The sequence below is a fragment of the Salmo trutta genome, chromosome 38 (assembly GCF_901001165.1).
Source record: "Salmo trutta chromosome 38, fSalTru1.1, whole genome shotgun sequence".
In the NCBI taxonomy this organism is placed as follows: domain Eukaryota; kingdom Metazoa; phylum Chordata; class Actinopteri; order Salmoniformes; family Salmonidae; genus Salmo; species Salmo trutta.
Window position 1 is genome coordinate 7,533,449 of NC_042994.1, and position 21,724 is coordinate 7,555,172.

Here is a 21,724-nt window from a genome sequence, read left to right on the forward strand (position 1 = left end):
CAATTTGGTAGGTACAGTGAAATGTGGATTTTTACAGGGTCAGCCATAGTAGTACAGCGCCCCTGAGGCAAATCAGGGTTAAGTACTTTGCTTAAGGGCACATCGACAGATTTTTCATCTTGTCAGCTAGGGTATTTGACCCAGCGACCTTTTGGTTACTGGCCCAAAGCTCAAACCGTTAGCAGTCGCTTCTATCCAACGCTACATACATTTTTTTTGCATGGCTCCAGGGGGAATCGAACCCAGGACAGTTGCACACAGCACTACCAACTGAGCCAAACAGGAGCACATTTTCCCATGTCAGATTTTATTTATCATTAATTTCACACAGATCACTCTTCAACCCGACTCTCTCCGGCAACCATAACCTAATTGGAATATGTTTCAACTCAGTAAATAGCCATTGGCCTGTTCATATTTTTCTTTAAAAGTGGCCATAACTAAGAAGAACATGAGAATAGCATACCACGTACAAAAAGAGTGGTTCAGGTGGTTCCATTTCACATTCAGCATTAATATTACCACCCGAGTAGAAACTTGGATGAACCAATTACATTTACTTCAGTAATTATTTAAGATAATCACATCTTTTATTTTAGCTTAACGCAACGTGAGGTCAAGACAAACATTGTACTGCAAATCCTAATTTACAAGTGAATTTTCACTTAGTCATGCATTGATGTCAATGGGAAAACCTGTAAAGATTTGACCTTTAAAGTGAAAGTTAGGATTCGTCCCGGACTTTGAGAAAATATCTCCTCGTAGGTAGTAGATACTTGGCTGATACATTTACACTGGTTGCCTTTGCCTTCAGATAGCTTGCATACTTTGAAAATCTGACCGTTTATTTTCTCAAAAACACAAACACACCGTAAAATAAATTTGCTACCAAACTGCTCATCATTCACATCAGATCAGACAAATAAAATGTTAATAAATTAATAATTATCACTAACAGAAATGTATACCCCTACAGCTCCCTACCTGGAATCTTAATTTCTTATCTTGTAATTATTAACTCTTTTAAACCCTTAGACCCCCCCCCCCCCCCCACTCTCCCTGAGCAAACTGACAGACCAACACATAAAATCCACCATACTTCAAACTACCACAGCCTGTAGAACCCATTATAAAAACATGACATAACAATTCATGACCATTATGACAAACCATTCCATACTAGGGCCAGGAGTATTTTCAGACCATGTCATCTGACCAGGAACCATTTATAGGCCAACATCTGGTCAGGTCATGTGGTCAGGAAAAAAAACTCCTGGCCCTCCTTATGACACATGCAGTGACTTGAACAGCTGGCTGAATTGGATGTGATTAAAATGAATGCCACTGCACGCCATAGTAAATAACTTGTCATGAACAGTTTGTCACTTTTATAACGAGTTATAAAGCTTTCATGATGCATCATTACCACAAAGCGTGACCCTGAACCCCAAAATCCCCATGAAACCCACATCGACATAACCACCTCCCTTAAGACCTCCATAGTTTTTTTTTTTTTATCTCAATTGACAATTCATTCATTACAAATGTAAAAAAAAAGCAACAACGGCTCATATACATATCGACAAAATGGATTCTTCTTAATATTTCTGATGAGTGAGTGATCTACAAAACGAAGGAGTCCCACAGAACAGAATTACACAGCCAGTCTTCCATAGAACCTTCCATAGAACCCATGCTGGTAACATCAGTCCATAGACAGAGCCTGGTTGGCTATGGGTATAGTACGGTAAAGTATGCTATTGTACATTACGGCTGTGACTGAAATGGCCCCATCCCCTACATAGTGCAATACTCTCATTAGGGTTCTGGTCAAAAGTAGTGCACTATATATGGAACAAGGTGGCATTTCAGACACAGCATGTCTGTGGTTCCTGTTGGGGTAGTTTACATGCTACATGTTAAGTCTGTGGATCATGTGCGTCGGGTCTTCTGTCTCTTGGCCTGGCGTTTGGCCTCGTCCAGGGCAGCGTTGTCTCCACCGGCCTGACTCAGGCTACGCACCCCCTGGAGACGGCTCACCAGCTGCAGCAGCAGGGGGATCACCTGGGGAGAGACAGGGCATTAAAAAAGGGTGAGATGCCACTTTATATTGTCTTCTGTGTACTAAAATACCATGAAGATCCCAGAAACCAATAGAATTTATTTTTTTTGTGTGTGTGTGTGTGTATATATATATATATGACATATGTATGTATATATGACATATGTATGTATGTATGTATGTATGTATGTGTGTGTATGTGTGTGTGTGTGTGTGTGTATGTATGTATGTATGTATGTATGTATGTATGTATGTATGTATGTATGTATGTATGTATGTATGTATGTATGTATGTATGTATGTATGTATGTATGTATGTATGTATACACACACACACACATACACACTTATGCCATAACACAGAGGCAATAGGAGGTCTGCTTGAACATTTACCAGACCACTCAATTACAGTACATTGGATACATGGCTATGCAATAGGAGTGGAGGCAGTGTACCTTTTCATGGTTGTAGGCTGCCAGCAGGAGCAGTAGAGTGAGGGGTAGAGCTATGTAGGAGCCCTGGGCTACGTCCTGGTCAGGGACTTTACGCTGTGATGAAGAACATCACATTGGGTTCTCATTCAATATTCAGAACACACACAATGCAGGCTTTTTATCACTGTAATGACAATATTCTAAATGTATTACATGAATTGTTTCCGAAGTTGGATGAAGTTGCCTGTAGACGCTGATCTAAAATCTAAAATCTGTTTTGTGCTTTCCCACATAATGGATAAGGTTAGAATGTGGACAGGATAAGCTGCTCTTAGATCTGTGGCTGCGGAGAACTTCTATTCGGAGGATTCAGCCCTGGCCGGAGTAGGTACTGTGTACTTACATTGGGGTTGAAGGTCAAAGTGATGTGCTTATGGTAGCCTGTAGAGGTGAAGGAGACTTGGGGCAGAGAGAAGTCGTACTGGGAGCGAGACAGTGTGGAGTGCAGCATCAACACATAGGTCTGTATTGGGGGAGAGGACACAACAAAACTATATTTATGATGATGACAACATACTCTGCACTGTTAATTCCACTGACCCAGAACCGCTGGATGAAACTATACTACCTTCTATTATCAGGCGAATAGCAACCATTAAAGGCCCAGTGCTGTCAAAATTCTGTTTTCTATCATATTGTACAACAGCTGATGAAACTAACACTGTAGAAGTGTGACAGATGTGAGCAGTGTAATTTTCAGATAGTTGCTGGTTGAAAATACAATTTACACAAGACGTTCTAAATCAGCAGGTTTTGCATGGGTGAAGTTTAAGTTAATGGACCAATAAAGAGAGTTTCAAGCCTCCCTGCCAATAACAGTTCTCAGGTTACATATACATATGGCATCACATTTGATAAAAAAAAATAAAAAATCAATTGTGAGCTATTTTTCATGAGTCGTAAAATGTAATTTTTTCTCCTCCAAAAACGAGGGAAAAAAATACATATTGTAAGCGAAAACAAATCAAAAAGCATTGCAAGCCAAAATGAACAGATAAATGATAAAAAAAATTCTTCTATTTAATAAGTTTGTGTCATTTACAAGCAATCTGCTCAGCTTTGTTTTAAACTTTTCCTCACCTACGCTGGCATTTCTGAACCACTGTTCAAGTGGGGGGGGGTTTAGAAGGGGGCGAACTAAAATCGGTTACTGTTGGTTAATACACTTGGAGAGACGATCATTCTATCACTATTTTGCATTGCTTTTGTATGACCCGTTAGGTTTCATTTCTATGGGGGAGGGGGGAGCGGCTGCACCATGACGGTTTGTAAGTCTGGAAAAACATTATTTGAAAAACATTTATTTTATTTAAATGTTTTTACTTCTCGGCCAATCAGGTTCATTTTGAGAGTAAGAGAGCCCCAGCCGTTCCTCATACACACTGGTCAAACGTACCCAACCTGTAGTCTGTAGTGTAAAATCAATGTTATGAATATGATAATGGCCCATGTTTGTAGCCCTGGACCTCCTGAACATGTTGATGTACACTATATATAAAACAAAAAGTTTGTGGACACCCCTTGAAAATTTGTGGATTCGGCTATTTCAGCCAAACCCGTTGCTGACAGGTGTATAAAATAGAGCACACAGCCATGCAATCTCCATAGACAAACATAGGCCGTAGAATAGCCTTACTGAAGAGCTCAGTGACTTTCAACGTGGCACCATCACAGAATGCCACCTTTCCAACAAGTCAGTTTGTCAAATTTCTGCCCTGCTAGAGCTGCCCTGGACAACCGTAAGTGCTGTTATTGTGAAGTGGAAACGTCTAGGAGCAACAACGGCTCAGCCTCGAAGTGGCAGGCTACACAAGCTTACAGAACAGGACCGCCAAGAGCTGAAGCGCGTATCGCGCAAAAATTGTCTGTCCTCCGCAACACTCACTACCGAGTTCCAAACTGCCTCTGGAAGCAACGTCAGCACAATAACTGTTCGTCGGGAGCTTCATGAAATGGGTTTCCATGGCCGATTAGCCACACACAATCCTAAGATCTCCATGTGCAATGACGAGCGTTGGCTGGAGTGGTGTAAAGCTCGCCACAATTGGCCTTTGGAGCAGTGGAAACGTGTTCTCTGGAGTGATAAATCACGCTTCACCATCTGGCAGTCAGACAGATGAATCTGGGTTTGGCAGATGCCAGAAGAACGCTACCTGCTCCAATGCATACTACCAACTGCAAAGTTTGTTGAAGGATGAATAATAGTCTGGGGGTGTTTTTCATGGTTTGGGCTAGGCCCCTTAATTCCAGTGAAGGGAAATCTTAACGCTACAGCATACAATGACATTCTAGACTATTCTGTGCTTTCAAATTTGTGGCAACAGTTTGGGGAAGGTCCTTTCCTGTTTCAGCATGACAATGCCCCCGTGCACAAAGCGAGGTCCATACAGAAATCGTTTGTCGAGATCGGTGTGGAAGAACTTGACTGGCCTGCACAGAGCCCTGACCTCAATTTTTGGGATGAATTGGAACGCCGACTTCGAGCCAGGCCTAATCACCCAACCTCACTAATGCTTGTGGCTGAATGGAAGCAAGCCCTGCAGCAATGTTCCAACATCTAGTGGAAAGCCTTCCCAGAAGAGTGGATGCTGTTGTAGCAGCAAAGGGAGGACCAACTCCATGTTAATGATTTTGGAATGAGATAGGTGAGAAGGTGTCCACATACCTTTGGTGATGTAGTGTATATTTGGGAGTAAACAGAGGGTACACATCTGCAGAAAGGTGAAAAGGAAACTCGCTGATATTTAAATGTTACAGCTAGCCTTTGTTTTCCATTTTCCCTCCATATACATCTTCCTGGTATGTCAGTTCCATGTCCATGGTCACAAATAGCAAGCCCCAGACTGGACTCACTCGACAGCTCTCATACAGAGACAGCGGTAGACCATGGAGATGTCCCGGGCCACTTTTACCAATGAAGATAACGGGGCCGACATCTATGACGATGTCTACAAACAGCCCTACTCTGAAACTCCAGACATGCCTCCGAACTTGAGAAACGAGACTGAGGATGCAGTGACCCAACGGAACACACCACAGCCTGAACACTCAGAGGACCTGTTTGGTAATGGAGCCGATGCCTATGAAGAGGTCTATAAACAGCGCAATTATGAAACTCCAGACACGTGTCTTGACTTGAGAACAGAGACTGAGGATGCTACCCCAGGGAGCACACCACAACCTGAACTCTCAGGTTCTGAGAGTTCATGGAGGAGACCCTTTGTTGTTGCTACAGCCTGTCTGGGGCTGCTGTGTCTACTCGTACTGGCTGGGATCGTCTATCTATCTATCACATTTATACAGCCAGCCTACAGAGGGAGAGAGACATTTATACATTTATAAAAGCCTGTCCCGAAGGATGGCTGAAGTTTTACTGCAGCTGTTACTACATCACTACCGAACAGAAATCCTGGAATGAGAGCAGACATGACTGTCTGGCGAGAAAAGCAGACCTGGTGATCAAAAACAGCCAAGAGGAACAGGTATTTCTCACTACATTTGACCAATGCATCTGGATTGGTCTGACTGACGGAGAGACGGAAGGGATCTGGAAATGGGTTGACGGCACAGCGCTGACAACAGCCTACTGGTGGTGGTCGGAACCTGATTCAGAAGTTGGAGAGGAGGACTGTGCTATGATGTATGGAGGTGTACAACATATTCCTCTAAATGCATGGAATGACTGGGTGTGACGTGAAATATCTAGGGATTTGTGAGAAACTGGTTTATTAATACCGTAACACCATTGTCTACTGTAACATGTAAAGTGCACACAACTTCTTGCTTCCTTCTTTTTCTCTCAAACACATGTGCGTGCGCACACACACCTGTCTAATGGTCATGCTGTTTAATCAGCTTCTTGATATGCCACACCTGTCAAAGGAGAAATGTTCACCAACAGGGATCTAAATACATTTGTGCAAGCAAAAAAATGTAACTAAATAAGCTATTTGTGCGTATGGGTATTTTGGGGTCTCTTTATTTCAGGTCATGAAATACGGGACCAACACTTTACATGTTGCATTTATATTTTGTTCAGTGTAGTTAAGCCATAATATGCTTGTGATTGGTTTGTAAAGACACAGTAGGTAAGTTTGCCATCTGTAGTATAGAAGTCAATGTGAGTAATTAACAGGGTTTTTTTCTGGATCAAAATGGGGCTTAGGTGGTGGGTTCGGTGGGGGGGCGTGACCAATGGTGCGGTCACCAACCAACATTTTAGAGGCCCTCGTGTTGTTGGCAGTGAAAAATGTAGCCGTTTTAAAACAGAGTGAATCAAACATCATAACAAACTCAATGGGGGCCCCATGCGTCGACAAAAATACTCTTCAATGCATAATTTTTTACATTTTAGATTCTCCCCAAATGTCTAGCTTTAATTTTGGTGATTGTTAGTTCTCAAAGATTACATTATGAAAATATATAGGTCCATTATCTTTTCTACATACTTAATATCTGGTTTAAGTTTACACCAAAAAAGTTTTTACATCCTGAAAAGTACTTACATTTTTTTGACATAGGCGGCCCGAAAACACACTTAGGCGGCCACCCAAGTCTTTTCTATACATTTTTTATTTTTTTTATTTCTCTATAGATACATTTATCTACAGTGTAGATGAATGTATCACTTGATGAAATCTGAGCTGGTATTACTCTAAGAAAAAAATATATACTGTGAATTTTCGTAGAGTGAAGACCTTTAATATTGACTGTTAAATCTTGAAAAAACGACAACTTAATTAAGAAAATGTATTTCTATATGTTTTACATTGTTAAACTGACAATCCCAAAATAAACAGATTCATTTTGTTCTTGATTTCTCTGTTGTCTCCTGCTTTAATTTATAAAATATTGTTATTATTTAGATATTTTTTTTCTTTCTGGGAAGTGTATTACGACTTTGTTAAATACAAAGTAAATAAGTTGTGATTTGATTTAAGTAATACCACTGACCCAGAAGAGCCCTTTCTGGGTTGGGTACAGCATTACTTCAGGAAGGCAGTAGTGATGCTTCCTTGGCTATCAGCTACACACATTTCCAGCCCGCCTTATACCACCTTACATACTGAATGACAGCACATTTCCAGCCCGCCTTATACCACCTTACATACTGAATGATAACACATTTCCAGCCCGCCTTATACCACCTTACATACTGAATGACAGCACATTTCTAGCCCGCCTTATACCACCTTACATACTGAATGATAGCACATTTCTAGCCCGCCTTATATCACCTTACATACTGAATGACAGCACATTTCTGCAGCAGGTCCATACCTCTCCATCCCTGTCCAGAGGCGGGAAGTGGAAGAAGAGGGACTGTCCCAGAGACACACTGTTGATGGGGTTGTCAAGGTTGTCACTCTTATACAGCTTCACCTGCACGGGACAGGAGGAGAAATACAATTATATGGAGCCATAGAATTAAATAGAGGACTCTAGATGGATATAACCCGTTTTAGCGTTAGTCCTCTATGTATGGAGCACATAAAGGTGTTGCTCAAAGTGTCATCACACCATCACGTCAAACAGCTATATTTTGTCTATGAATTAGTTCCTTATGACACATTGAAAATAGGTAGTTATGAGGTGATTTTATGGGTATTGTAAAGAGGGGATCTTACAGCGAGGGTGGGAAGGTGTTCTGGTGAGGTTTTATGGGTATTGTAGTGAGGGGATCTTACAGAGAGGGTGGGCAGGTGTTCTGGTGAGGTTTTATGGGTATTGTAGTGAGGGGATCTTACAGAGAGGGTGGCCAGGTGTTCTGTGAGGTTTTATGGGTATTGTAGTGAGGGGATCTTACAGCGAGGGTGGGCAGGTGTTCTGGTGAGGTTTTATGGGTATTGTAGTGAGGGGATCTTACAGAGAGGGTGGGCATGTGTTCTGGTGAGGTTTTATGGGTATTGTAGTGAGGGGATCTTACAGAGAGGGTGGGCAGGTGTTCTGATGAGGTGATGATGTTCCCACTCAGGTCAAACTGGTTGATCTGCCTGAAGGCGATGATGTTGACTCCCACGATGTCGGTGCTCCCAACCTCTATGGAGCGGTGCTGAGGCAGGGCTCTCTCGATGTGGTCGTTGCCCTGTGCTCTCAGCTGGATCAGGTATCTACAGCCAGGCTGTGAGAGAAGCGCAAAGTTAGCAACACAAAAATAATAGCAGAGCTATTAGCAACTGCAACAGCAGTGTCTGGGGGTATCAAGCGCAATGACCCATTCTGCACAAAGTAACTCTTACAAATATGTTGTATCGTTATGTCAGCTTCATAACTACTTTATGTGCTTGTATACAGGCTTTATAACTGCTTTATGGAGCCCTTATGAAGCCTCAAAAAGGCCCGACTCACCAGCAGGCCCCTGAGCCTGAAGCGTCCCTCCTCGTCTGTGACTGTGTCCTCGCTGTAGATACTACACTCTGCCTGTCCCACTGCCTCCACTGACACGTCCCTCTCAGCATCTCCACTCAGGGACTGAACTGCCCCGTAGCAACTAGATAGGACGCAGTAAATCAGGAAACTGGTCAGACAGGCAGCCATGTTGGGGATCGATAAGACAGACAAATAATTACACACACCGCCATTTTGGGGATGGGACTGTTAAGCTCCTTGTCAAGTAAGTCAGCAAGAACATGCCTGAATAAGATTTGTTACAATAAAAATAAATGGCTAATAATGGCTGGGGGGGGGGGAGAATTGAACATCATTCTGCCTTGTTTAGTACATTTTTGCAGTTAGTTTAAAGCTCATTGGGTTTCACTCACGTTTTATGAAATGTGCTACATAGATAAAGATTGATTTGATTGGCCCGTTTCTAGTACCTGTATGCGGTTTTGAATCCGGTGATGTCGATGCTGAGGTTCTGTCCCTCCTCAACGGTGATCATCTGAGAAGCTGGCTCAAACCTGAACTCCTTCATCATGGGCTTGAAGTAGTACTGACCTGGGCTCTGAGGGGAGGGATGGAGGGATAGAAAGGAAGAACAGAAGACATGCAATCAATAAGTTCCACCTGCAGTGTTGCTGCACCAATCCAATCAGCACCAGTTCACATCACACAGAATATAGACTTCCACCTAGTAGCCCGGTGTGTTTAATAGTCAATCATTCAGGAGGATAATACAGGTATGAAGTAGGTGTCCTTACCAAGTTGTTGAAGGTGAGGACACCAGTGTCCTGGGTGAGCAGGTTGGATCTGAACGATCCTCCACTGAGAGACAGCAGGACCCCAGACAGAGCGTGACCATCCTCTGACTTGATCTACGACACACAGAGAAAGATAGGAGAATGAACACACTGTATAAGACTATACAAACCCTGCCGCAGCCAAAACTATATTTAAGTTGCAGTTCGACACCAAGGCAAAATTCCAAAAGAACACTGTTGAATGGCAATACATTCGCAGAACAGACTCATCAAATATTTATTAAACAACCCACACCCTACCGAAGGAGAGATAATGTTACTAATTAAACAAAAAACAATGTTTTGCCAACAAGACAAAGGCTAATAAATGGCCTGTTCTTTCCACTGAGCAAGCTAATAGTATGTGTGTTCCGTACCTTGAAGGTGACTCCAGCCAGGGCGAAGGCCTTGAAGTCTCCCTGGGTTCCCTCTACAGTGCTGAGGATGAAGCCCTCCTTACTGGCACTGACGTCATAGTGACGGTCACTGTGCAGGGGACCAACACTGGGGAGGGAGAAACAACCAATAGAAAGTCATTCAGATTGACTTGTATTACTCTACGTTTCCTACAAATGTCACAATCAAGGAGCATTTACCAAACACCATGAGAAAACCTGCCTGAAGCATCTAAAGCAACAAATATGTAACAAGGTGGACATTTCAAGTGGCTAGATTAAAACGCAATGTGGTCAAATGTTTTGTATAAAAAACAAAACAACAAGAGCATAATTTAAACAAGCAACCCCAGCTTGCAAGATGTTTTGCCTGATGCCCAGGACAAGGATGAGTAGGCCATGCTAGCCTTATGACTAACACAGCAGTGACTGAGGTTATGGTTAGGGGATAGTCATGTATACCTGTAAGCCCCGTTCTCGTTGGTGGCGACAGTGATGAGGGGGGCCTTGGCTCCTCTCTCGGTGATGGAGATCTCTACTCCCTGCAGCTCTGGAGTCACTTGGCCCTCCAGGAACAGACCAGCTCGCCCCGCGATGTCCACCACACGCCCTGGACAAGACTCTGTGAGAAGGGGACAGAATAAGAGAAGGTATATAGATTACCGCTGCACACAGAGCTTCATGGCCGGTGATGTCCACCACACGCCCTGGACAGATCTCTGTGGATGGGTGCTGGTTGGGGCAGAGAATAGGGAGTTAACATATATCAATATAGAGACAGACAAACATACAAAAACAGGTTATACACCTGCGGTAAAAAATTACTAAATGAGTTATGCTATCCCGTGTGATACTACTGAAGAGAATTGTCTCTTGTTATATGTTGTGGGGGTTTTTCTAACCTGATACAAATTTGTCTTCGTGTGACTTAGTCACAAGACTGAGCGTATAGCTAAGATCCGTTTGGGTGCGACCCCAGCATGTGATACATTCCGTGTTTTTACTATCTGTGAGCTGTGATAAATGCAGTTAGACAGTTGAGCCCTAGAGCTATCAACCTCGAGCCATCTTAAAATCTGCATAGACAAACCAATCGCCTTGTACACACTATGTTCCGCCCCTGTTTACACACATCTGCTAAACTGCCATGTAGACAAGAGGTTGTACTTTCTATAAAAGCGGAGAGCCAACTCTGTTCGATGGGCTTTTAACTCTGCACTGTTGTGTGGATTGTTGACTGATCAATTTTTTGCTAATCTTATTAAATATAATTGTTGTTTGAAGAATCTACAGACTCTCTTCCCTTTAGGTTAGAATTTCCACTACACACCACACAGAGAGACATGCAGACAGACACCATAGACCAAACACACACACACACACACACACACAAAGACAATAACATAACACAAAAGAAGAGGATAACAAGGAAGTGAACTCTGACCTCCAGTGATAGTAGCCTCAATCTCCGGCGGATAGAAGAGAAGCTCCTTGGAGGAGGGAGTCACAGTGATCCTCTCCCCAGCCCTGGCCCAGTAAGAAAATTCGTAGTGAAAGGGGCTGGTGAGCTCATCAGCTCTCTCTTGGATGGGGGGCTGGCTGTCACCGCCATCCTCAGCCTCTTGGGCGCGTCTCTCCCTCTCCTGGCGCCGCAGCTCGATCTCCTGCAGCTGCTGCTCCTGCCTCTGCTCCTCCAGGCTTCTCAGAGGGCCTAGGACCAGAGCTGGCTCAGACTCTATGGAGGATCTGATGGAGGACACAAACAGTTTTTAGGTTTATACAGCAGGACCAGACTATGGACGACCTACAAGAGGAACACAGTGATAATCTTTTTTTTCTTTTTCTGTCATATTTACAAAAACAATCAAGTAATTCATGTTTAAACCCTAATTCTGGAAATGAATGTAAATCTCCAACCTTTTTATGAATGATGTACACTGTACTGTTCTATGTAAATAGGTGGTTGAATGAAATTATACACACAGATTCACACCTTTGAGTTCAACGTATATTCTGTATACAGTACTGCTCTGCAAATCTTACACACAATTTCAGATATTCATCTTGCAAAGAACGGCAATGCCATCAGTCCACATTTTGCCAGGTTGTTTGGACATGGTAGAGTGAAGGTAGAGTGATAGCAGGCCTATAGAGGTGACGGGGACTAACTTGATGGTGACCGTGACATCCAGGATCTTATCAGTGGTGATTAGGCCAGTCATGTGATGTCTCACTGCAGTCAGGGTCAGGATAGTGGGGGCTGACCTGAAGGAGACATTTAGATGAGTAGAGTCATTCATTTTGGTGGGGCTATATAAAAGGAAAACATAGAAATGGATCCAATAGAACACCCTTACGTGTCGTAGGTATAATAGTCCTGTTCGAATTGGTGGCAAGATCGAGGAGTCACTTTGTACACACCTGGCAAAGGCAAGATTAGATGATTAATAACCATATATATATATATTACTCATGTATCTACCGGTAACCTATATTAACCTAGGTTATTCTCAAAGACACATTTTATTTTTCAAAGAGAGATCTTTCAGTAAGGATATTGAAGAGAATCGAAGACAAGTAAAAATAAGAGGAGCTTCTCCCACCAGGCTTGGAGAGACAGAAGCGGTTGACCCCCTTGGAGAGGTTATAGACGCCAACGTTCTCAGGCTTGCTGCCATCCTGGAAGAACTCCTGCCAAGATACATACACACTCATTTAGACTTTCACACCAGCAACCACGATTATGTAAAATAACGTATGAGCTATTTACGAACCATTATGCTCAAACTATTCACTCATACTCTTCTTATCAGAGCAGCTGTCCAACAGTATGTGGACAGCTGCTCGTCGAACATCTCATTCCAAAATCATGGGCATTAATATGTTGGTCCCCCCATTGCTGCTACAAATGCCTTCCACTCTTTAGGGCAAGCTTTCCACTAGATGTTGGAACATTGCTGCTGCACTTGCTTCCATTCAGCCACAAGAGCATTAGTGTGGTCGGGCACTGATGTTGGGCGATTAGGCCTGGCTGCCAGTTAACGTTCCAATTCATCCCAAAGGTGTTCGATGGGATTGAGGTCAGGGCCCTGTGCAGGCTGTCAAGTTCTTCCACACCGATCTCACCAAACCATTTCTGTATGGACCTCGCTTTGTGCACGGGGGCATTGTCATGCTGAAACAGGAAAGGACCTTCCCCAAACTGTTGCCACGAAGTTGGAAGCACAGAATGGTCTAGAATGTCTTTGTATGCTGAAGCGTTAACATTTCCCTTCACTGGAATTAAACCAAACCATGAAAAACAGCCCCAGACCATTATTCCTCCTCCACCAAACTTTACAGTTGGCACTATGCATTGGGGCAGGTAGCGTTCTCCTGGCACCCGCCAAACCCAGATACATCCATCGGACTGTCAGATGGTGAAGCGTGATTTATCACTCCAGAGAACACGTTTCCACTGCTCCAAAGGCCAATTGCGGCGAGTTTTACACCACTCCAGCCGACGCTCGTCATTGCACATGGAGATCTTAGGATTGTGTGCGGCAGCTCGACCATGGAAACCCATTTCATGACGCTCCCGGCGAACAGTTATTGTGCTGACGTTGCTTCCAGAGGCAGTTTGGAACTCGGTAGTGAGTGCTTAAACCGAGGACAGATTTAAAAGGGCTACGCGCATCAGGACTCTGCGGTCTCGTTCTGTGAGCTTGTGTGGCCTACCCCTTTGTGTCTGAGCCGTTGTTGCTCCTAGACGTTTCCACTTCACAATAACAGGACTTACATGCGGACTAGACTGCGCACGCATGTTGATGTTGTCCATCCACACCAGACACGATAAGGATATGCAGGTTGAAATATCAAAACAAACTCTGAACCAACTATATTAATTTGGGGACAGGTCGAAAGACATGAAACATTCATGGCAATTTAGCTAGCTAGCTTGCTGTTGCTAGCTAATTTCTCCTGGGATATAAACATTGGGTTGTAATTTTACTTGAAACGCACAAGGTCATCTACTCCGACAATTAATCCACAGATAAAAGGGTAAACCGATCTCCTCAGGCTTCTTCTTCTTCGGACTATATATGGCGGCTGGCAACCAACTTTAAGGTGCATTACCATCACCAACTGGACTGGAGTGTGGACCTCAGTTCGTCTTTCAATCACCCACGTGGGTATATGCTCCTAAAAACCAATGAGGAGATGGGAGAGGCGGGACTTGCAGCACATCAAGCATCACAAAAAGAACCAAGTTCTATTTTAGCGCCTGGCTACTCAGACACTCGTTGACGAGCGCAAGCAGCGTGGGTGCAATGATTGAATAACGTGTACATTTATTTTGCAACGCACACAACGTGGGCGGTGTGGTCAGCATGTTACAGTTGACCGGGGCAGCTCTAGCAGGACAGATTTGGACAAACTGACTTGTTGGAAAGGTGGCATCGCATGATGGTGCCACGTTGAAAGTCACTGAGCTCTTCAGTAAGGCCAATGTTTGTCTATGGAGATTGCATGGCTGTGTGCTCGATTTTACACACCGGTCAGCAACGGGTGTGGCTGAAATAGCCAAATCCACTGATTTATAGGGTTGTCCACATATACATACTTTCGGCCATGTAGTGTAACAAGCACAAACAGAAATACACACACACACACACACACACACACACCTAAAGACACACACTCTCTGTCCCCTACACACAGCCCTTCCCTGTGTTACTACTGACCAGGGTGATGGCGTGGGACAGGGAGCAGCGGAGGATGTAGCCTATCTGTCTGAGCTCTACTCCCAGCACGTCAGAGTCCAGCACCTCCACCTCCACTGACTTGAGCTTCCAGCACCACTCCTCATGGGAGATACTCACTGGGAGGGAGGAGAGCAGAGTGTCAGAAAGTCAGACATTGCTACAATATTGACATAAGGACAATACATAAATAACCTAGCCTGAGAAACTGGAGTACAGCCTGGCTTTAGTGTATGGATTTCTTCTCTTACAACATTGACCATCCTATAACATATTTGTTCAGTAGACACATAACGGAAGAAAACTGAACGAAACGAGGAGCTACTAAAAAGATCTTGTCCAAAAATACATTTTTGTTATCCATAGAAACATGTTTATTTTTATTTTTTTAAATACCTTTTGCCCCAATGAACACGACCCAGGAGGTCCGTACCTTTGTATTTGCCAGGCAGGACGTTGTCGAAGGAGATTTCCAAGGTGTCACCGCTCCCTGAGAGGAGCACGCTCCTCCTCTCCCCCTGACGACTCACCGGCTGCAGGGTCACCGACAGGTCATCACAGTTTGCTGGGGGTCAAGAGGTCAAAGGTTATTCAAAGTGGTAAAGCCGTGAAAATGAGACCGTCGCTGATTGGCTATCTAACGAGGATGCTAGGACTAATAGAGTATTCAGGTTGACTGTGTTTGTCCTGACAATGACCCAGTTAGGCATCAAAACACACTCAGTCTGTCTAATAAAAAAAGCACTTTTAACCATGAATGTTTTCATTCAACAGAAAATGTGCCCTACTGTTCCCTGTTGAGTAATTTCTCCCTAAGGGGTTTGTTAACCTTGAATTATTCCTACTTGACATCTAAACGGGAAATGTTCAGAGTGAGTCATAGACTAATGGGAGACAGCTCCAGGGCAGGCTTACCCAGACAGTAGACCCTGCCCGAGACGGAGGCCATGAACTGGGTGAAGAGGAGGTCGGAGAGGGGCCTGTCCACCAGGGAGACCTCCAGAGCAGCAGGCTGCAGGGCCAGGCCAGCCTTCACCTCCACCTCAGGAAGAGACACCTGCAGGGAAGGATGGAAGACAAAGTGAAACGTTAGCCTAAGTACAGCCAAGGTAAATGGAAAAATTCTGTTTGGTTGTATTTTGAGGGTAACATCCCTAAGAGCTGATCTCACGTAAATAGGACTGGAAGTAGGATGAAGTTGCCCATAGACACTGATCATAGATAACTTTATTATGCATTCTTCACCCTTATAGGGATATGATTCAGAGCAGGTAAGCTGATCCTAGATAAGGGCAACTTCACTCAATACAAACAAAGCCACCAAAACACAGACAATTCATTTCATAGTTAGTACAAGCTGCATTTCTGTAACGTACGGTAACAATGTAGTCTCCAGGTTTGGCATGGAAGCAGAAGGCCCCCTGCTGGTCTGAGTTAGCGGTGCGGGTGGCGGTGTTGTCCTGTCCCAGGGGAGTGAGGTTCACCTTGTAACGCCCCTGCTGCTTCAGGCCCTCTGGCAGACGGGTGATAGCGATCTGACCACACACGCTGAACCTGGAGAGAGGGATGAGCATGACATTTATCATTTAGAACGCTTCAACAGAACAACTACGTAGCTGCTTAGTCAGATGTATGTTATGATTATAGATGGAGGCATCGATAGGACACATTGAAAGTCGAAACTCACCCAGCAGTGATGATGTCAGGGAGTTGAGGCGTGTTGGGCGCTATCTTCACCGTGATTGGCTCAAAAAACATGAGGTCCTTGTGCGTGCGGAGGGTGTAGGTACCGGTGGTCATATTCTCCAGGCGGTAGGAGCCGTCCTCTTTGGTCAGAACTGTTAGAGGGGAAGGCGAGAGGAAAAGGAGAGAGAAAGAATAGGTTCGGCAGAAGGACAACCCCAACACAAATGGACATAGCATGTCTCCACGTTAATCAAACAACGCTATCTCTGATATTTCTCCTCCGAATTTCAACACAGATAACAGAAGAGAAATGGGGTGGTGGATGTCACTATGGTTACCTTTGATCTGGTTGTTGAGGGTTACCGTGGCGTCAGGTACCCCGTCCCCCTCCAGGCTGTTGAGAACCCTGCCGGTCACAGAGAAACCCATGACACGGAAGATGGGCTACAGCGAGAGAGAGAAACACAAAACATAACACAGGACACCTCCAGGGTCATGTACAGTACCATAACCACTGTTTATCACATGCTGTATGATTTAACCCATAAGTAACAGCCAAGCAGGAAGCTGGAGCACTGTAAACTTACCTCCAGCTTCAAGCTGTTGTGCTCCACCCTGAAGTCCATTCTGGAAGGCGCCACGTCAAATGTGATCCTCTCTCCCCTGTAGAAGGGAATCTGAAACACAGACAAATTAGTCCAACATAGTCAAACAAAGTGAAGGACAAGAAACCAGACAAAGTACATAATACATTATTTTTGTATAGAGCCTGTATAGAGCCCTCCAGATTTTTGGCCAGAGCCTTACAGATTTTTGTACAGAGCCTTCCAGATCCCAAGGCTATTTTACACATTAAAGACAACATAAGAACACCAACTGTGCTATATCAGCAACACACATTAACTGGGAGTGATATGTGCTGAATACGTAGTCTTCAAAAGGCCTTTTCACAGAGCATTTTCTTAGCCCAGGGCTAATTTGCCATGGGATAAGTGCAGTGTGAACAACACGGGTGTGTTGTGGCGGCCATCTTACCACAGTGTAATCTCCGCTGGCCAGTGAGGGGAAGGAGAAGATGCCGTCCTCTCGGGACAGGGCGCTACACAGGTAGACCAGGGAGTCATCTCCAGACTCGGCTCCATCCACTGGGGCTGTGTTACAGCCACTGATGTCCTGGGAAACACAACAAATACACATATTACAGGGAATTGTATTTATTTTTATTTAACTAGGCAAGTCAGTTAAGAACAAATTCTTGTTTACAATGACGGCCTACACCGTCCAAACCCCGGACGACGCTGGGCCAGTTGTGCTTCGCCCTATGGGACTCCCAATCACAGCCGGTTGTGATACAGCCTGGACGTAAGATAAGTATTACATGTATTTGAAACTTGAAATTCCCGTTTTGGGTAAAAACTGTATGTATCCGTCTGGGTTACTATATCATAATTTAACCATTCATGAGGTAAAATACCCAGCTTCATAGACAGCCAACATTAAGGATAAAATATCACTGTAGTTGTATCACAATGTGTATAGAAAAACAGCGGACTGGACACCACCGCTCTTTCAATTTGCCATTCAATTCAATACAAATATATTTTACCTCCTTCTTCACTGTGGCAGAGTAGAGGAGGAAGGTGACTTTTTTCATGGGCTCCCCATCACTCCGGACCTCCCCAGAGACATCGTACCCTCCCACCACCAGATGTTCTGCAGCCACTGCATTGGCACTGGACACATGCACTGATGTAGCGCTCTGTGGAAAGACAACGCAAAATGATTGTGAATCATTTGGACGTTTTTGCTCTAATTCTTTTGCACAGTTTACACTACCTGTAATGACTTATGCTCTTACTCTGCTTGCTTATATTACTTGTGCAATATGATTGTTGAGTTCCAATTGCATCCAACTAAAATTGTGCCAATAACACCTACAGCTGCACTTTGAGATGGCTTGAGATCATGAGCCATACAGAAAGAAACTCACCTGCTCCAAGGTCCAGGATGGATGAGAAGCAATGATGTCATAATTTCCAGGAAGTACTTTGGAGAAGGTGTACCTGTGAAATGACCCAAAACATTCTGTGTTAGAAGCCTAGTGCTTGTACCACCCCCACGTATATTGTCCTGATACAAAACAACAGCGGATGTGTACAAAAGCATTAGCATTGATATGAATGGATTGAGTTGCCACTACTGAAAGAAAAGCCAGTGTGTGGGAGATTGTTTGTGTTGTAAGGGGTAGTTATATTGCCTTGTAGTTTAAAGTAACGCTGTTAAGAGATTGAGGAGCGGTCCCTTACTTTCCTCCAGGCTGAGTGAGCACAGTCTGCAGCTTTTCTCCTGTTCCCTCCCTGGTCAGGCTGATCTCCACCCCAGCTGGGCCGAGGAGTTGGCCTTTACTTAGCACCTGGGACATGCACAACACATTAACGCCACAACAAAGTAAACTATTATTTCAGAAATGCACATACTGTAGATTCGATAAGTACTAACACTAAACAACCATTTTAAAAAGTGGCAGATCTCTGTGCCATTCTGTTTAGTCAGTAAATAGTGATGTATTTACTGACTAAACAGAATGGCACAGAGATCTGAGGCTTTGGGGGTGGGGTGGCAGGTAGTCTAGCGGTTAAGCGCGTTGGGCCAGTAACAGAAAGGTCGCTGGTTCGAATCCCCGGGCCGATTAGATAAAAAAAATATGTTGATGTGCCCTTGAGCAAGACACTTAACCCTAATTGCTCCAGTAAGTCGCTCTGGATAAGAGCATCTGCTAAATGCCAAAAATGTAAATGTATTTTAGACAGCACCATCCCCACACGGGTTAGGCCAAGGCTTATTGAAGAAGAGTTCCTCTCACCGCTCCAGAGACAGAGAAGCCAGTGAAGACAAAGTTGATGTCCTGCTCCTTGGTGCAGATATCGTTGACCCCGTCCACATAGAGGTCCACACTGGTGGGCTCTGCAAAAACACAGGCAGAGTGTTATGTTACAGCACTGCTGGCAATACACAAGAGGTACAAATACACATGAAATTCTCCTTACCAAAGCTCCACCCAAGAGGAGGCTCAATCTTCAACACAAAGTCTCCCTGTAAATAAGAGAGAGTCAAATATTAGCAGAACTGCCTCTATGAATCAGAGTGTGGAAGACTTCTCTCTCATCTCTAAAATGTAGGCTCTAACAGTCCCACCACAAGTCAAACTGTTGAATAAACTTCATTTGAATGTACTTTGCCTGTTGTCCACTGATTTTGTCCCTATAAAAGGAGGTAATCTGAGACAAAATATCCAGAGTGGTGTTATTAACCCGACTTTCAGTACGCTGGTCTGTATGTTGGTTTGTATTTTCAATGCTGACTCAATTCACATGCGACGCTGCACAATATGTCAACAATGGCCGAGTTTAACCGAAGCACAGACTGAACTGTGTCCCACACAATCAGATGGCAAATTTCACAAGCACTTTCAGCTGATTGCGAGGTAACTGTGCTTTGGTCAACAACATTTAGCTACATTCGGCTAATGTTTGCATATTGTGCATCACGTGAAATGCATCAGGAGGTGGGAAATATAAGCAACAGAACCACTGCCGCAAAAAGTCGGGTAAACAGGGACTTTCCTGTGGCTACCCTATCTCCACCTGATACCGCCACAAGGACCAATAGCATGGATAACTGGTAAAGTAGGATTAAATCTAACTGTATTCAACATTCTGTCTTGTCGACTACTGCGTCTTATTTACAGCGACTTCTTTCAGACTGATATCCATATGTAGTAACCAGGAAAACAGTCTGATGTTTAGACAAACCAATGCCATACTACTACTATTGCATTTTCATATGTATCAATACCACAGGAGGCTGGTGGGAGAAGCTATAGGACGGGCTCATTGTAATGTCTGGAATGGAATAAATGAAACGGTATCAAACACACGTTTGTTCCATTTATTATTACATCACATTGAGCCCGCCTGCCTACTCTGATCAATACATTCATTACCTTGTCATAGAGGGGAATCATAAAGTATCCATTGATGGGAGCACAGTCGGTCTGATATTTCAAAGACCCTTGTTTGGTGTACACTTTAATCTGTGAGAGACAAGAAAGACGATATGTATTTAGCAATGCACAAACAAAACCAAAAGGCAAAAGCATGATTTCATGCAATGCATGCTGGACAGTACTATAGGCTTTTGCAGTCAAGTAGCTAGTTAGCTAACGTGAATGACTTGCACCGGCAGTCATTGGGGTGAGGGTGGTCCAGTCAGATGATTTGACTAAATAGTAATCCTATTATTAGAAATGGTGTGTGTATGGTGCAATACCTCGTCAGTACAGTGGGGTTTAAGTGGACTGGCAACTAGCTAGGTTAACTTTAGCATGCTAGCTAACGTTAGCTAGCTAGTGCGTAAAATGCCATTCGCTCAGAGTTTTAAATGTAGAAAGGGATTAAAATCAGTGAAACATTTAGATACTTTTAAATAGCTGCAAGTTATTGCGTGTCTGATGTGTTTTGTAAGGATAGCTAGTTAGTACAATGCAATGTTAACTAGTTAGCTAACAAGTTCTGAATTTCGACATGGTTGTGCACGAGAAACCAGCAACATAGATCAGAGATGGCTCGTGAGATTAGTGTGGCTAGTCATACAGAGAGTTAGCTAGACCATCTTACTAGCCACCTTGGGGATAATGTTATTTCATTCAAACTCAACTGTCATTTCACCACTCAAGACCCCAGCAATATTATGTCTCCGCCTACTAAGGTAGTAGGCCGTCTCTGCACTCACCTCGATCAGCGAGTAGTTGATTTCAACGTCGGATTTCACGAACCCTCCGCAGGCCACCACAATGTCATCAGCTGACACTGTAATGAACTGGCAGCAGATGATTCCAAATAATATCCACAACACTGCCATGTCTGCCGGTTCCGTTATCCCAAGCTTTCGCCAGAAGATTTTTCTGAACAGAATTGACAGTGCACGCTGCCTCCGGTTCCGTTACGCTGTTGAAGGAGCAGTAGCTAGCTATTCTGGAGGTGTCGACACCTGCTGGTGCGGAGGTGACATAGATTAAGGATGTACTTTGAAAATGTTGGGTGCCTATTCAAATATGAACAGAATCTTGTATTTTGGGTTTCCCTACTGAACAAATTAAACAAGT

At 43.9% G+C, this 21,724-nt stretch overlaps 1 protein-coding gene across 1 annotated transcript; it reads right to left on the reverse strand.

Annotated features, from left to right (window-relative positions):
* Positions 1-286: 286 nt before the first annotated feature.
* nomo (nodal modulator) lies at positions 287-21,555 on the reverse strand. Its single transcript, XM_029739910.1, has 29 exons — positions 21,352-21,555; positions 20,564-20,653; positions 19,608-19,653; positions 19,424-19,524; positions 18,867-18,973; positions 18,551-18,623; positions 18,167-18,319; positions 17,596-17,733; positions 17,148-17,237; positions 16,899-17,004; positions 16,562-16,712; positions 16,251-16,428; positions 15,790-15,931; positions 15,308-15,439; positions 14,857-14,993; positions 12,736-12,823; positions 12,490-12,553; positions 12,302-12,397; positions 11,577-11,878; positions 10,595-10,754; positions 10,115-10,241; positions 9,699-9,812; positions 9,375-9,502; positions 8,905-9,046; positions 8,483-8,677; positions 7,837-7,938; positions 2,900-3,019; positions 2,518-2,610; positions 287-2,064 (listed from the first exon to the last, which is right to left on the reverse strand). Exons 1-29 carry the CDS (start codon positions 21,478-21,480, stop codon positions 1,933-1,935), a joined length of 3,636 nt encoding a protein of 1,211 aa, XP_029595770.1. The 5' UTR covers positions 21,481-21,555; the 3' UTR covers positions 287-1,932.
* Positions 21,556-21,724: the final 169 nt, after the last annotated feature.

Bases quoted from the DNA above. Each gene is read 5' to 3' on its own strand.
- nomo (XM_029739910.1), bottom strand. From the start codon at position 21,480: ATGGCAGTGTTGTGGATATTATTTGGAATCATCTGCTGCCAGTTCATT. The intron at 18,974-19,423 runs GTGAGAGGAACT...TGCATGTCCCAG, and splicing joins GCTTCTCTGTCTCTGGAGCG to GTGCTAAGTAAAGGCCAACT. The intron at 16,429-16,561 runs GTGAGTTTCGAC...CCCTCTCTCCAG, and splicing joins CCTGACATCATCACTGCTGG to GTTCAGCGTGTGTGGTCAGA.